The sequence below is a fragment of the Heloderma suspectum genome, chromosome 1 (genome assembly GCF_057233095.1).
Source record: "Heloderma suspectum isolate Gila_16-S chromosome 1, 16-S_ref, whole genome shotgun sequence".
NCBI classification, from domain to species: Eukaryota; Metazoa; Chordata; class Lepidosauria; order Squamata; family Helodermatidae; genus Heloderma; species Heloderma suspectum.
In genome coordinates, this window is record NC_139458.1 from 130856238 (window position 1) to 130871777 (window position 15540).

Genomic DNA, 15540 nt, shown 5'->3' on the forward strand with positions numbered 1-15540 from the left:
TACATGTTCTCCTTGGGAGTAAACACCATAGAACACATAGGACTTGCTTCCAAACAAGCCTGTATGAAATCAGGCAGCTTTTTTTACAACTAAAAATGGAAGACAAAGAGTACAGATTCTAAAAGTATTTGCATCTATAGGAGCCTTCTCCAACATGGTGCCCTTCAGATGCTTGGGGCTACAACTCCCATAATCCTTAGCCAGCATGATTAATGCCATGCTGGCTGGGAATGATGAGTGCTGTCATCCAACACATTTGGAGGGCACCAGGTTTTTGATTTATAGCAAGCAGTGGAACTTTCATTCCCAAACTAGAACATAGAATCTAAATTTGCAAACTTGATAGTTGTAATGCTATAAGTTTAATAAAGACAAATTCTTTTAAGGGTTCCTGTAATTTGCCCTTTGATCCATTTTGTGGTGTTTTTCCTTATTCCAAGGGTCCTGGTGTCCTGTTGAAAAGTGATGGAGTAATCTGGTCAGCATCTGCCATATTGAGAAACCAGCCCCTAATACAGCTTGCCTGGGAGAAAGTTTGTGAAATAACGCAGTAACATGTTTGCAGTAGTATGCTTTCTTTTTTGTTGCTATTTACTGTCAGTCTTTCCTGAATTAACTCACTGAAAATCCGTGGTGGTTATATGTTGTACTTTGGAGAAGATTTTCACGCAGCATGATCTATGCATGCTTACTTGGAAGTAAGCTGCACTGGATTCAGTGGGACTTACATCCAAGTAAATGAACAAAGGATTGTAAGCACAGGAATTTTTCTGAAACTTCTTACCTGAAGCTGTTCGTTTGCAAAGATTCAAGTTTCTTTGGGATTGAAGTCTGGAAAACTTGCTACTTTAATGTGTGTAGAATTGATCTCGCTGTCTGTATTGAAGTTAAACTATTTGTCAACAAGAAATGGTTGCAGCGGCCTGACAAATAAGCCAATGTTTGACTTCAGTTGTGTGTGTGTGTAAATGATACCTGATGTATAGAACTTGAGCAACTTGTGTAAGTGCACTAATATTTTAATTGATTGGTTAGTCTTTGATTGCTAACTTCTGGCTGTTTCTGCCCTTTTAATCTTTATACATGTCTTAGACTTAAATACTGATGTATATCAAACAGCCAATACTTAACTTTGGGGGCACACACTTCAAGAGTTCCCAATCCCCAAAATGTAATGTTAGAAATAGGTTTAAATCTTGGTGGTGGCTTTGCATGACTAAAAATCCAAATCATCCTTCTGATCCCCTTATTGTGTGCCAACTGAATATAACACACCCTGAATGTGACTGGCACTGAAGTCCTAAGCACATACATTTGGGAGTAAGCATTGTTGGTTTCAGTGGAACTAACTGCTAAATAAGTATGCTTAGAGAACTGCAGCCTATTTGAAAAGGTCTTTGTATCAATGGCAGGGCCCCACAAATTTTGGCTGTGCTTGTTAATTCTGTTTTCTCCACAGAATCAAAACAAATACTCCTCTCTCTTTACTATTGAGAGCATCACACATGCACCTAGATGAGTACTAATCATCTGTGTTTAATACAGGGTGATCCAGAACTGGTTGTATATGCAGTTCTAATTCTCTCTGTTGTAGACTTAAAATGAGAGAATTAAAGATGCCATAGTGCTGAATTAATGCAGAGCAATATGGGAAAATTAGCACATATCACTCTCCATAAAGAGTGTTCTGCATGGGTGCTTGCCAGTGGGCAGTTGCTCTTCAACTCTGGCAGCTGGCAAATTACAAAGGCGTTGATGACTTTGAAATGCTATTGTAGACTACTGTACTCTGAAATTCTAAATTGGTCTATACGACACACTTTAGCTAACTCCATTACTGTTTTTCCTCATAAGTGCGATTTGCTGATGCAGCTGATGTCTGTTTATTTGTAGCAGTGAGAGTTATATATGATCTTTCTCTCTCTCTCTCTCTCTCTCTCTCTCTCTCTCTCTCTCTATATATATATATATATATGTATATATATATATATATTCTGCCTTTCTTCCATCATGGAGCTGAAGGCGGTACATATACTAACTTCTGCTCAATGCAACCTTCCTCAGACCTGGCTCTCTCCATATGTTTTGTACTACAATTCCAATCATCCCTGACTAGTGGCCATGCTGGCTGGCGCCATTGGGTGTTGTAAGTCAAAGCATCTGAAAGGACCCAGGTTGGGGGAGGCTGTGTAGAGAAGGTGGTATATGTGCTGCCTTGGTTTAACATTTGTGGGTACAGATTGAAATTTGGGGAGAATACACTTTTCTTAAAAGGGAGTCTATGATAACCAGTAATTGGGGCCTGGTTTATAACTTTTATAAATTGGGAAATAAATTCTGGCTCTGGCCCCTGTTTCTTTACTCCTTCCTAATTTTTATGTGGATCATGCAGCATTGACTTGTTAAGGAAGTAGTCTGTGTTTCAGAAATTTTATGTGCATCAGCACAGTTTAAAAATATGCTTAATTTGATATGTTTGCATCAGTAGCAGTGGGGAGAAAAAATCACTTAAGGTTGTGAGTCAATGTGAGGTGTAAGGTATATATGTAGTGCTGATGGAATTCCTTTTGATTGTTGGCCTTATAGTGAGTTTCACAAACTCTCAAATCCCAGACTAGGGAAAGCAAAGCCAGATTAAGCTAATAAAGGGCTTAATTCTATTCCTGTTAATAACATTCATAGAAGTAAAGGATAATAGTGTGCATAGACACCTTATGAGAGGATCTTGGCTCAGCAGTAGCGTGAGTTAAAATCCTCTTGGGTTTCTTTATCTGACTCCCAACTAACATTTAGCAATCTCTTTGAGTTTGACCCCTGTAAACTGGCTTAGAATAAAAGGGGCAAGAAGATACTGGAAAATTCTAAGATGAACTAACATTTTCCTCACTGTTGTTGCATTAACATGTCATGTGTTACATGTCAAAGTATTAAAATCCTTCAGCTGGCTAACTATTTTATTGAAAAGTTAAGACATTGGCTTATCGTTCAAGGCATTTTAATATACCCATTTATCTTCCATGGAGTCCATTTTTTTACATTGGTTTATCTTTCCCGGCTTTCTGATCTTGCTTCTGTAGTCTGTTATATGCAAATTGAGTGCAGGGGAGTAGGTGGAATGGCTTTTCTATGGACTATTGGAGTCAACTCCTACTAACTACTTCTTAATTAAGACTGTGTGTGCTTTTCCTTTTCTCTAGACCAGCATGTTTTGGAAATTTGATCTTCACTCATCATCCCACATAGACACACTTTTAGAGAGAGAAGATGTAACGCTGAAGGAATTGATGGATGAAGAGGATGTTTTACAAGAATGCAAAGCTCAAAACCGCAAACTTATAGAGTTTCTTTTAAAATCGGAATGTCTGGAAGATCTAGTTTCATTCATTATAGAAGAGCCACCTCAAGACATGGATGAAAAAATCAGATACAAGTAGGAAATGTCTTTAATGTGGGTGCTTGAAGTTGAGGGAAGACCACAAGGGAGGTTACATGCTGGCAATATAGCTGTAGGTGCCACTCGCTTCAGTGGGGTTCAGAATAAGCCTGTTACATCTGTGTGGTTTAGGGGTGGTGACTTGACTTTCTTCATAGTATGAGTTAGTCCAGCCTTCCCCAACCTGGTACACTCCAGATGCGTTGGGCTACAACTCCCAGCATCTCCCAACCAGTCATGTTGGGGAAGGCGGAGATAGTCTATAACTCATTGGGTTGTATGCACAAGGATGCTCGTGCAAGGTAACTTCTGTGCCCCCTCCTCCAAACTGCAACCTCCTCCCTAAAAGCATCTCCTGAGGGTTGGGGATCCTCAGAAAAGCCTTAGGATGCATGAGGGTGGAGAGATGGAGTGGAGGCAGCTTACACAGCCATCTCTTTCAGGGTTTTCAGGTGGTACACGATTCAGTAATGGGGTGGAGCGGGTGGGAGATCTCTCTTGCATGAGTATTGTCTATAACCCATTCATCCTGTACTTGGTTAAGAAGATTAGTAAAGTCTTCTGCAGCATATTAAATGTCTGAGCCTCTTCCACCTATATATCAGGCCCCACATCAGCTTTGGTCATGAGAGCAGGCCCTGTTTCACACAGAGGAGGAACATGAATTTAGAACTGTTATTGCTAGAAATAGGGTCTTTACTTCAGTTTCCCTAAGGCTGTGGAATTATTTCCTTCTCCCAGAGGTTCATAACTGCCCCCGCCTTGCTGTCCTTTAAGAGGGATTGAAAAATAAATCTTTTCTATTTGGCCTTGGATGCTGCTGGCTAGTCATGGGTGTTTTGTTTGTTCACTATTTTGTGTGAATGTGTGCTTCAATCTGCTATCTGATTTTTGTGAGCTTCCTTGAGCCTTAGTTCATAAAATGGTATTTGAATCAACAAAACATTCTATCTATGAGGGTGACATACCAGTTTTCCAGTATATATTGTACTCAAATTCAATATATGTCCAGAATGGTTCCACTGGAATAATCGTGTCAAATTATTTTGTGTCATTCATGTCAAATAGAAAAGGAGTGAAACTTTCATAGGTGGTAAAAGTTGTCTGTGTTCTTCTAGTCACTTTAAAAGTTAGTAAGCTGCAAAATAGCAAAAGTTGTCATCTGCTTTATTATGCATTCTTGTAGGATCTTAGCTTTTCCAAGTGCAATGCAATGTGTATTGCAATGTATTGATGTATCAGTGCAGTGTGTATTGAAATCAATGTATCAATGCAATGTGTATTGAAACTGCATATGATGATAAATTGATCATTACTGAATATAGCACTTTTGCTAATAAAATCTGCAAGACTAATTTATTATTCTAGTAAAGTAAAATGTCAACTGTTCTTTTTTAGGTATCCAAACATATCTTGTGAGCTGCTTACTTCAGATGTTTCACAGATTAATGATAGACTGGGAGAAGAGGAGTCATTACTAACAAAGCTGTACAGTTTTCTTTTGAATGAGCCCCCTCTGAACCCATTATTGGCCAGTTTCTTCAGCAAGGTGCTAAGTATCCTTATTAGTAGAAAACCAGAACAGGTAAGTAATTATTCCTTTTTGAAGCTCTGTGTTTAAACAGCTGTCTAGCGTAGTTATTTTCAGTTCACTTACTGACCCGATTCGCACATCGTTAACAAACCCTAGGTTATTAGCAACGCAGCGGGAGCGTGTCAGCTGGTTCCCACACAGCTGCCCATTTCTGCTATGATAAACAACTCAGGCCCTCCTCGTCCCTGGGTTGTTTACTGATGTTTAAACCCCAAATTCTGGGTTGTTAGGGGATGAACATCTCAGAGTTTGAATCCATCCCTGGGTTATTTGTCCCTAACAATTCATAGTTCCAGGTTCAAACATCAGTAAACAACCCAGGGACAGGGTGTCCCCAGGTTATTTATTGTAGTAGAAGCTCGCATGCATGCATGAACTAGCACACACACTCACTCCTGCTATGTTTCCAGCAGTGTGCTGGGGACATGCAAATCAGCAGAGCGTATCGAGAAGAACAGCATACATTCCAGCTCTCTGGGTAAAATTGAATAAGGATGAAGTTACATCAACACTATAAGGCAGGGCTAGGCATCCTGGTAACAGCGTTCCGTGCACCTCGGTGTTCAGTCATGCCAGCCACATGACCACGGAAGCATCTTCGGACAGCGCTGGCTCTTCAGCTTAGAAATGGAGATGAGCACCACACCCTAGAGTCGGACACGACTGGTTGGGGACACCTTTACCTTTAGGCAACCTGGTGCCTCCAGATGTTTTAGACAGTTCCTCAAATCCCCATTGGCCCTGCATGATGGGCCTCATAGAAGTAGTCCCAAACATCTGGAGGACACCAGGTTACCTACCCCTGCTATAAAGGATGGGGAAACTTGTAGGACTCCATATTTTGGGTTTTTAACTCCCATCAGTTGTACTTGGGAGTTGTACTTCAACATCTGGAAAGCCACAAGTTCCCCACCCCTAGTATGTGGACACCTTTTAAAAATTGAAAAAAATGTTCAGGTTTTTGGGGTAGGGATGGGGGAATCTATGTAAGTCATGAATGTGACATGCCTTGCAGAACTTACTTTTTTCCTCTGAAATCTGGCATCAGTTTGTAGACTTGTACAGAATGCTGTATATGAATTACAAACTATTGACCAGCAAGATGTTGTGCTGCTGTGTCATGGCTGAGGGAACTCTGAGGCCTTTGTTCCTTCGTGGCTAATCTTCCTAGGACCACATGCCAGCAGTGGGTGGGACCACTCCATACATCCATTTATGCACATGCATCAGTTCAATCATCTATAAGTTGCCAGGGAAAAACTGATCACATCAGTCTGGAAATAACTTGCTGTTTTTTGTTGGCTTCATAATATTTTACAGCTTGCTGTAAAATGTTAGTTATTTCATATTTTTAAAATTCTTTCACAGATTGTGGATTTCTTAAAGAAAAAGCATGATTTTGTAGACCTCATTATAAAGCATATAGGGACCTCTGCTATTATGGACTTATTACTCAGGCTGCTGACATGCATAGAACCTCCACAGCCCAGGCAAGAAGTTTTAAATGTAAGTAACTTCTGGAATGAGGCATCTGTAAGTGTTAACTTGAATGGCATTGTCTTTTAAACCTAAAAATCATAATTTTTGTGAACTACCTAGAGAGAGAGCTTCAGCTATTGGGCAGTACAGAAATGAAATAAATAAAATAAAATAAAAATAAATTGTAACCAACTAATGAGATACCCTTGGAGTTACATTTGTATCTAGAGCAAGAAAAATTATTCCATTGCAAAGAACACAATACTGCACTCACCAACCACATAAATCAGGGATGGATCACCTTCTTGGTCCTGCGGGCTGCATCCAATACCAGAAGGTGGATCGGGGGCCAAATGCACATGTGCATGGAGATGGGATCACTGGTGAAAGAGGAAGTTAAAGCTTCCTCCCCCGCTCTCCTGCCCTGATCAGGATTGTTGTTTCCGTGCTGCCCTTACTGGCTAATAGCAGCACCAGAACAGTGGTCTTCTCCCTGCATCCCAGCTCCTGCAGGCCATATGCAGGCAACCCTTGACTTAGATCATGCATTTGAACTGTTTGAAATCATGCATTTGAAATGTTTCAGCTGTTGGTAGTTTATTATCTTTTGATTGTTGGCCTTATAGTTGGCCTTATTCATTATTATCAAGTATTATTTACTTGATTTTCTCCCTTCTTTCTTTTCCTTGCTGAATTGGTGGCTGCAGCACATGCTTCCAGCAGTTCACATACAGAGTGATTCTCATATGTTACTGGGGTGCATGGCATGGCTTGAAAAGCTGATGTCAGCTCCACCATGCAACTCTGAATCTGTTGAGAAGATGAGCAATTGTAACATGCAGATGCAGGAATTCTCTTATTCTCTGGTTGCTTTGAGCCTTCAGCGTTTCACAAAAGTTGGAAAGGACTGTAAAGAATGGATGCCTGGAATCCAGGAGATTACAAATAGGAAGGGGCCTGTATTTGGCTTGCAGACTTTATGTTATGCAGGCCAGCCCAGCAGCATAAATGTTCAGTAAAGACTTTTGAAGATAAATGAGAAAAGAGATTTTTTAATTTTTTTTTTTTTTACCACATGTCTCCACAGTGGCTAAATGAAGAGAAAATTATTCAGCGGCTTGTGGAAATCGTGCATCCTTCTCAAGATGAAGATGTAAGGAATAGTATTTCACAGTTCATATTTACTTAAATTTTGTATGGCAGTTGAATGTGCTTTGCTTTCAAAATCCACAAGCTTCAATTTTGATCAGATTGTAGGCAGAACTATAAGATTATAGGAAGGTGCTAGGTCCCGAATACTGAGCAAAGTGGACAAGCTTCCCAATCAGTTTATTTAAAGCATAATTAATGTTCATAATTTGTGTTGCTATCTAGGAAATGTATGAATCTGCATTAAACCTAACTTTTGCTGTTAACTTCTGATAAATATTTTAGATCTCTTTATAAACTGTGCTCTTGTTCTTCAGAGACATTCAAATGCATCCCAGTCACTCTGTGAAATTATACGCTTGAGTAGAGACCAGATGCTACAAGTACAAAACAGTTCAGAGCCAGATCCACTGCTTGCAACACTAGAACAGTAGGTTGGCGTAATGTTGTCTGGCTGTCATGGGTATGAGTGTATGGGTATGAGTGTATGTGTGTGTATTTATTGCATGGATTTTGAAATTTTGAAAATATTCCTTGTGTTGGAAAGAACAGTAGAACTTGAGTGGAAGCTTTGTAGTATGATGTAACATTTCCTTGGAGAGGAAGTGCTGTTAAAAAAAAACCCCACCACCAAGGGCTAGAACAAATAACCGAAAGGGGGGAGTGGAAAAGTCATCTGTGTTTAAGGAGGCTTTTTTTACTTGAGATGCACTGTGTTCTGAGTTGGCTCAAACATAACACCAAATCACGGTTTAGTATTATGACGGCGGTAGGTACTAGCATTAGGCTTGAGTGCTCTCCTCTCCCCCTTCCTTCACACACACAGAGGGGGAGGAAGTTTCAAAGGTTCTGTTTGTGGCTTCAAACTGTTTTCCCTACTTGTCAAAATCCAGTGGTACTGAACCTTTGGGTGCTCTCCACTCAGTGGAGAGGAAGGCTCTTTTAAAGAAAGACTTGGCTTGAGGTAGGACTAGGAGGCACCACCTTCTCCAGAGCCAGTCTTTCTCCCGCCTCCACAGTGTAAGTCTCTTGGTTTGTTCTGCCAGGTAGGACAGTTTCTAAAGTTAAAAAAATAAAGTGAAGACAGCTGTAGAGCTGAGCTGTGCTTCACTTTGGCTCTGAACTGTTACCCCTGCCCCCCGTGCCTGGAGAAGAAGCTGAAGGTGCAAGAGGGATGAGTGAGTGCTTAGTGCTTAGTACTCAGCCTTGTGGGCTTTTCTCAGGCAGCCAGGCTTCTGGACAGCGTAAGGAATTCCCCTGCCACCGTTCCTTTCTTGGATCTTTCTGTCCTCTCTCCCATTCTTTGGGTATCCTGGGAGAGGTGTAGCTATGTGATAGAGAGCATGCTTTGCATGCAAAAGGTCCCAAGCTAGAAAAACTCTCTCCTGAAACCCTGGAGAGCCTCCGGCAGTCAGTGTTGACAGTACTGGGCTAGGTGGACCAAGGGTCTGACTCAGTGTAAGGCAACTTCTGACGTTCCTGTGTAGTGTGCTGGGATGCTAGAGAGGGCTGCATGGAGAGGACTGGGCAGGTTTCTGGCAGTGGTTTTCCTACTGCATGTGGGGTGGAGATTGTTTTGAGCGTGTGGGATTCCCAGCTGTTCTGCTCCTGTGCCAGGGGCTGACGTGCTTTGGTGGGCGGGTGGGTGGCTTTTTGCTTATCTCTTCCCTCCTTCCCCCAGGTGCAGGTTGCCTTCATTTGCACCAGGGCTCATCTCACTTCTGAGGAGAGTGCTACATTGTGCCTGGCTGCCTTTGTTTGGGTAACTGGCTCCATACTGGCTGGCACTGGACCCCTTTCTTCCCACAACTAGAGATGTGAAGGCCTGGAAAAACCCAGAAAAATTGAGAAAAGAACCATTTTTTTCTGAGGACCATTTTTTGTTTCCCCCCGAAAAATTGAACAGCTTTGGATTATGAAATATTTCCTTTCAGAATTTAAAACAAAGTATTTATATGTTGTTAGCCAGCCTTTACCCCCCCTCAAAATGATTTCTAAAAACTATGTAATAAGAGCACCCTTATTGAAAGACTAGGGATGTAAAATGTCTGGAAATAATGAAGCCATGGGGAAAATGTTGTTTTAATCTTCTCTGTAAGATTCCCAGCATAGTTATTTCTTTCATTCCTTATTAAAATTATTGATCTAAAATATATTTTACTGATAGACATCTATGCTCTGTTTCCCAACACGTGAGTAGAGTCGCCATTGTTCATTCTTGACAGTAAATGTGCGTTCTTGACAGTTTGGGTTTTGTTCTGTGGAGTCCTGTGTTTCTGGGCTTGTTCTGGTTAAATACTGTAGCAGTCATTTAATGTAGTTTTAATCTGTTCAGACAATAATAACAAATTTTCTAACTTGAGTTTATTTTTAAAAGTTTTAAAATATGATAATTTTATGAGCAAACTTAGTTATACTGGAATTCTAAAATTAGATTGTAATATTAAAATGAATTACAATTACTAAAATTACTGAAAGGACCAAGAAAACAAAATAAACCCTTGTACCCCCCTTCACAGGCAGGCCCACCCACCCACCAAGTATGGAGACTGTTTTCTGACTCTGTAGGAAATGGTATTTAGTTAAGTAATTATTTCTAGTGAGCAAACAGGCAGGTGGAGTAGGAGGGTCAGTAACAAACACTGGGACCACAGGTGGGCGCACTTCTTCCCCTCTGGCAGTCAGTCAAATTGATAGGCAGGCAGGCAGATCTCATCCTCATCTTCTCTCCCACTTCCTCTGCCAGGGTACAGCCTTTTATAGTGTTTCCTTCCTCTAATAACTGGATGCTAACTAAAAAAACAAAAACCATCCAACAAGCATCAGCCTTGCAAAGTGGCAAGTAGGTGCACTGCCCCTCCTTCCTTAAATCATATATATATGCTTGCCCTCACTGGCACCGAACGGGCATCAATCAGGCAATGCCCTTCGGCCACTGCCTTGGGCATGTGCAGCTAAGTAGCCTCTTGCTGGGCCACACTTCTTGGAGCTGCAGGTGGGAACGACTGCTTGCAAACAGACTGAGAAGCAGCAGGCAGGCAGACAAATGGGCCAGGTGGGTGCTCACCAGCTGCAGCAGGTGGTTGCCAGAGCCCCTCTCCAACATAGTTATACATAAAAAATAACTTTAATGACAGAAAGACTGCTTTATGTTCTTAAAGCAACCCTCCCCAACTTGGTGCTCTCCAGATGTTTTGGAGTATAATACCCAGCATTCCTAACCATTGGCCATGCTGCCTGAGGCTGATGAGGGCTGAAGTCCAAAATAGCTGGAGGGCACCAGGTTTGGGAAGGCTGTCTTAAAGCAACCAAGTGACTTTAGATCTGTAAAGACTGCTAAAAAACAGGCATTGCTTGTTTTTCCATTTTCCCCAAACTTTCCGGGGGGGGGGGGGGTTGCAAAAAAACGAACAACAACAGAGAGGGGGGGCGGTTCTTTTTTCCCATGGCCTCAAAATTTCTGGAAATTGTACATCTCTACCCCCAGACACCCAGATCTAGGCCAGGCTACCCTGCAGATTTTGTACTGGAGCTGCATCATGTCTACCTTCTGTCCCTACTGCTGGCTTATGACGAGCTTGTAACAAACTGCCATTTTCTTGATTTCTGTTGACAGAAGTTGGGTACTCTTTCCTTGTAAACTTCTGTTCTTAACGCAGCCTGTACTAAGCTTGCCCTGTGTTTTCTTAGAGTAATGGACTTGGGCCAGGCAGCTTTCTCCAGGTGACTTTAGTCTTCCCTATTTGGGACTGGCTTGTTTGTGAATTTGTTTCCTGAGGTCTCCCTGTTGCTGGCTGGGGCAGTATTAGGCTCCTTGTTGCTGGGCAAGTGGTGGTCCCACTCAGTAACTGTGTCAGCCTCTATGGCTCACCACATAGGACTGTAGCACAGAAGACTTGGACCCCTGGCTCTTAACCCAGCAGCCTCTTACTTCCTTATGCAGAACGTTGCCCTTTCAAAGGCAGCGGGTGGGGCATAGTTCATTGGTAGCACACACAAGGCCAGCTCTCTTATGAGTTTATGTTCCACTTCCATTAGTTCAAATACTGTGACTTATAAAGTGGGGTGGTGGTGGAGAGCTTTTGGAGTCATTTGGCAGTGAAGAGGAGGATGCATCCTAACATTCTTCTCTACTACAGCCCTGTCCAAGTTTCTTGGTGCTGGAGGTCTTTCATCTGCAGAGTTCTGTTTGAGACACAACAGGGCCCTGCTACAAAGGTGGCTAAATTCATGCTCCAAGCTCCAAACTCATAGAAGATTGTGCCTCTGGCTCCACGTTTTCTCCCTATCTGCTTTATCCCACTACAGCAATTGAAAAGATTTATGTAATTTCTAGCTGATTTCAAGGAATTTTATTTATTTAATTGTATTTGATTTATATTCCACCTTTCTGCCAACAATGGCACTCAGGGTGGCTAACAATAATAAAATACAGGTTAAAAACACCATTTTAACTAAAACATAACAACAGATGCATAAAAACACAACTAAAACACAATACACAAAATAGGCAGCACCCAACCAATGAACCTCACTTCAGTTAATGTGTGGTCCCTGTTGATGAGCTCCTCAGCCAGGGATTCCTGCCTTCCTCCTGAAGGTGACACCATACATGGGGATCAGACAGATAGGACTGAGGTTGTGCTCAGATGGAACATGGAGCCTAACAATATGATCTCCAGGATGGTCACTATGATATTTCTAGTCATCAGAGCTTCTTTAGCTTGGACAAAGCCCTTCCATCAAGAACAGTTGTTGGAATTGGTACCCACTGTGGTCAGTGACATATACGATTCCTGTTATCTCCTTGATGATTGGCCTTCTTGGCATACTACATTGTATATGAAAAACCATTATGTCTGCAGTTTCAATAGGAGAACCCTCTGGCTCAGGCCTTGGAGCAAGCTACTGGGTACATAGCAGTTTTTACCTCAGCTAGGTAAGAGGGCTGTTCCCTATTTAGGAAGTACGTGGACAAAGCAGCAACTGAAGCTACTGAAAACACTAAGAAGGTTCTACTATTCTCTTGGAAACGTTCCATCATGAGCTCCAGATCTTAATTGTCCAGGTCCAACAAAAGTGACAGCACCAACTACCACCATTCCTCATGTTGTCAGAAGCAGGCTTGTAGGAAGCCATTTATACCTTCCAAGCCTCTTGGCACTTTAGCAATAGGTCATAAATCTCATGGAATCAGCTGGCAAGCCCTATCACAAAGAGTGGGGTACAGAAAGTATAATTGACTCCTGCTGGTAGACAGCTCCTGATGCCCAACTCTGTGCCACTTTGTACCTCTCTACGTTTGACATTGGGTATGGGAGATGGTCTGTCTTGCATACTCCCTGGATTTCTGGAAGGTACTGGCACATCCCTAGTGTTCTTTACTAGTGTTCACATCTTTATCAGCTCCAACAGAGCATGCGAGCTGCAATCTGCAGACTGTTTCAAATTGAGGCTATTGAATTGTGTGTGTGTCTGTGTCCCAAAAGCAGGAAATGTGCCTATTCCCCCCCCCACACACACACCTCTTCATTCTTCTTGAGGACAACAGAGATGAGTTTTTCCAAGTATGCTGGTTCAAAATGGAAATGTTGTTCTCCATCCTATTGGTGGTTTCCCTAGTCATTTTTTTTTTACTTTCATAAAGGATGCTTACCTCCACGTCTCTGTAATATATACTCATCACAGGTTCTTGTGCTTTGCCTACAGGATTGACGCATACGCTATTGTACACTGCCCTTTGGTTAACCTATATCACTCAGAACTTTCACTGAGGTCCTAATGACCTTACAGACCTTAGACTGGGAAGAGTCCAGGCACATCCTTATCTTTCATGATCGTGCTTGATTGTGGAAGTGGAGAAGCAAATGGTCACCTTGCTGCAAGAAGATGGGTTTGTAATCTACTGGAGCAAGGGGCATCTTGCAGATTGCAACACCTGGGCATGCTCATAGATGCTTCACAATTCAGGATATTTATTTCACCAGAGTCTGTGAGCAATCATCTGTTAGGATAGAGTGCCCAAATGTCTCTCAGCACACTATCTTGTGATCTGGTGTTATGGAGAAGACATCATCTTAGCCCCCTCTAGTTAACTTTACCAGACACTTGTTGCAGCTGGTGGGGACTGTCCATTCTCGGTGTCCCAAAGCCTTGAATCCTCCCTGGCTTGGTAGCTGAAGGACAAGTGCTTTGGGGTATTCTGCTGTCATTCTGAGCCAATGAGAATTGTCATTACATCGGATGCTAGCCTTTTGGATTGAAGGCCCTAGTGCAAGAATGAGGTACTCCTGGTCTCGCTACAAACACACACTTCAGGATCCCACATCATGATCCATATGGGCAGCGTGTCAACATTATCATGTGAACAAACTAGGGGGTGGGGAATCAGGGTTCCTGCCCTTCTCAGAGTGAATTGTCTCTTCCACAGATGAATGGAACAGTCTGTGCTGTCAGCGAGGGCCCTTCACATCAAAGGGATAGCTAACATGCAGGCAGACTGGCTAAGCAGATGGAATTTTGACCTAGGAAGTGAATTCTCCACAATCAGGTTGTCAATCGGATCCCTGCACTCTTCAGGAACCCCTTTTGGGACCTTATGCATCTGCATTCACCATAAAGCAGCAAACCTCACATGACTCAGGAATTCCCAAACTCAGGGCATAAACGTGCTGGTCCTGTTATGACGGAAATAGCTTCTTTCTGCCCTCTTGTCTTTCCCCCCATTTTCAAGGTCTGGAAGGAGAGGGCCAACATCCTCATTGTACCAATAGACCAAGACTCCACTGCTTTGCTGACTCAATCTGAATGCAAACTCATCTGCTCACAAGACTTCCTTTCTGCCCCAGCCTCAGCCAGGAGCCATTCCACTACCTCAAGGTGAAACTGCTTCAGCTCTTCTTTCCCTTGAAAGCTGAAAGGCCAAGACTAGGAAGCTTGTGTTACTCCACTCAAGTGGTTGACAGCCTTGCAGCATGGAAGGGATTCTCCAAATAGACCCTACCAAAGTACTTGGGCCAATTTATCCAGCAGCACCTGGACAGAGGCTGCAGGCCTCTAGAGGTCTTTATGCCTGCTATCCTAGACTTCCTACATGATGATCTTGACTTGGGCCTTACACTGAACCCAGTCTACAGACGGGGCTGCCCTCTGTTCCATCCTTGCACTAGTCAGAGTCACTGTAGGGGCCCACCTCCTATTAGAGACTTCGTTAGTGTCACTGCTTATCTCACCCTTGTGTAGTGCACTGCTTAGTGCCTGACAGCTTAACCTAGTTCTCCAAGCCCTCATCAGGTCTGAAGTCTAGCCACTGAGGGAAGACTTTGTTTTGCGTTTGATTAAAACTGTCTTCCTTGTTGCTATTACCTCAGCCTGTAGAGTGTGTGAACTGATGACCCTCTCCATTATCCCAGCAGCCCTCTCTACCAACCCAGCCTTTAACATGATGGGGTATCCTCTGGGACCCTTCCGTTTATCCCCAGTGTGAACTCCCTCTTAGACCATGAACAGGAACTAGCCCTTTCCTCCTCCTGCCCTAATCGCCAGCACCTGAACGAGGGGTGGCATTACTTAAATATTAGGAGGGCCCTAATGATCTACCTCCCCAGAACATAACCCATCTGGCAGTCTTTTTCTTGCTTACGGAATCAAGGTTAGGAGTTGAACTGCCTCCAAAATCTTCTCGAGGTGTCTCAGTCTTTAAGGCTCTGTTCCATCCTGGAGGAATACTGACATGATCTGTGAAATGACCTGTGACCTCGGCCGATCTGGGGCTCCGTTTGAGGTGGCATGCAGGATCACCTAGTCTTCACTCTACACTTCAGTAAACACTGTAAGGTCAGTCTGTGCTGTTGCGATCCTGACTTCATTTTCTCTCCCCGACTTC

General features: G+C 42.7%; 1 protein-coding gene across 50 annotated transcripts in view; it reads left to right on the forward strand.

Moving 5' to 3' along the window:
• Positions 1-15540, forward strand: part of PPP6R3 (protein phosphatase 6 regulatory subunit 3) — a 106540-nt gene that overhangs the window by 26522 nt on the left and 64478 nt on the right. For 33 of the 50 annotated variants that reach the window (XR_014792280.1, XR_014792247.1, XM_084857789.1 and 30 more), the window contains 5 exons: positions 3198-3430; positions 4832-5018; positions 6396-6533; positions 7594-7659; positions 7973-8085. Coding sequence is in view for 47 of the 50 variants with exons in the window: in XM_084857555.1 (XP_084713681.1) it covers positions 3198-3430; positions 4832-5018; positions 6396-6533; positions 7594-7659; positions 7973-8085 (737 nt within the window). In the remaining 3 variants the exon portion in view is untranslated. Of the gene's footprint in view, positions 1-440; positions 568-2128; positions 2147-3197; positions 3431-4831; positions 5019-6395; positions 6534-7593; positions 7660-7972; positions 8086-15540 lie in introns of those variants that run through there. The other 17 variants (XR_014792285.1, XM_084857628.1, XM_084857891.1 and 14 more) reach the window with 2 other exon arrangements.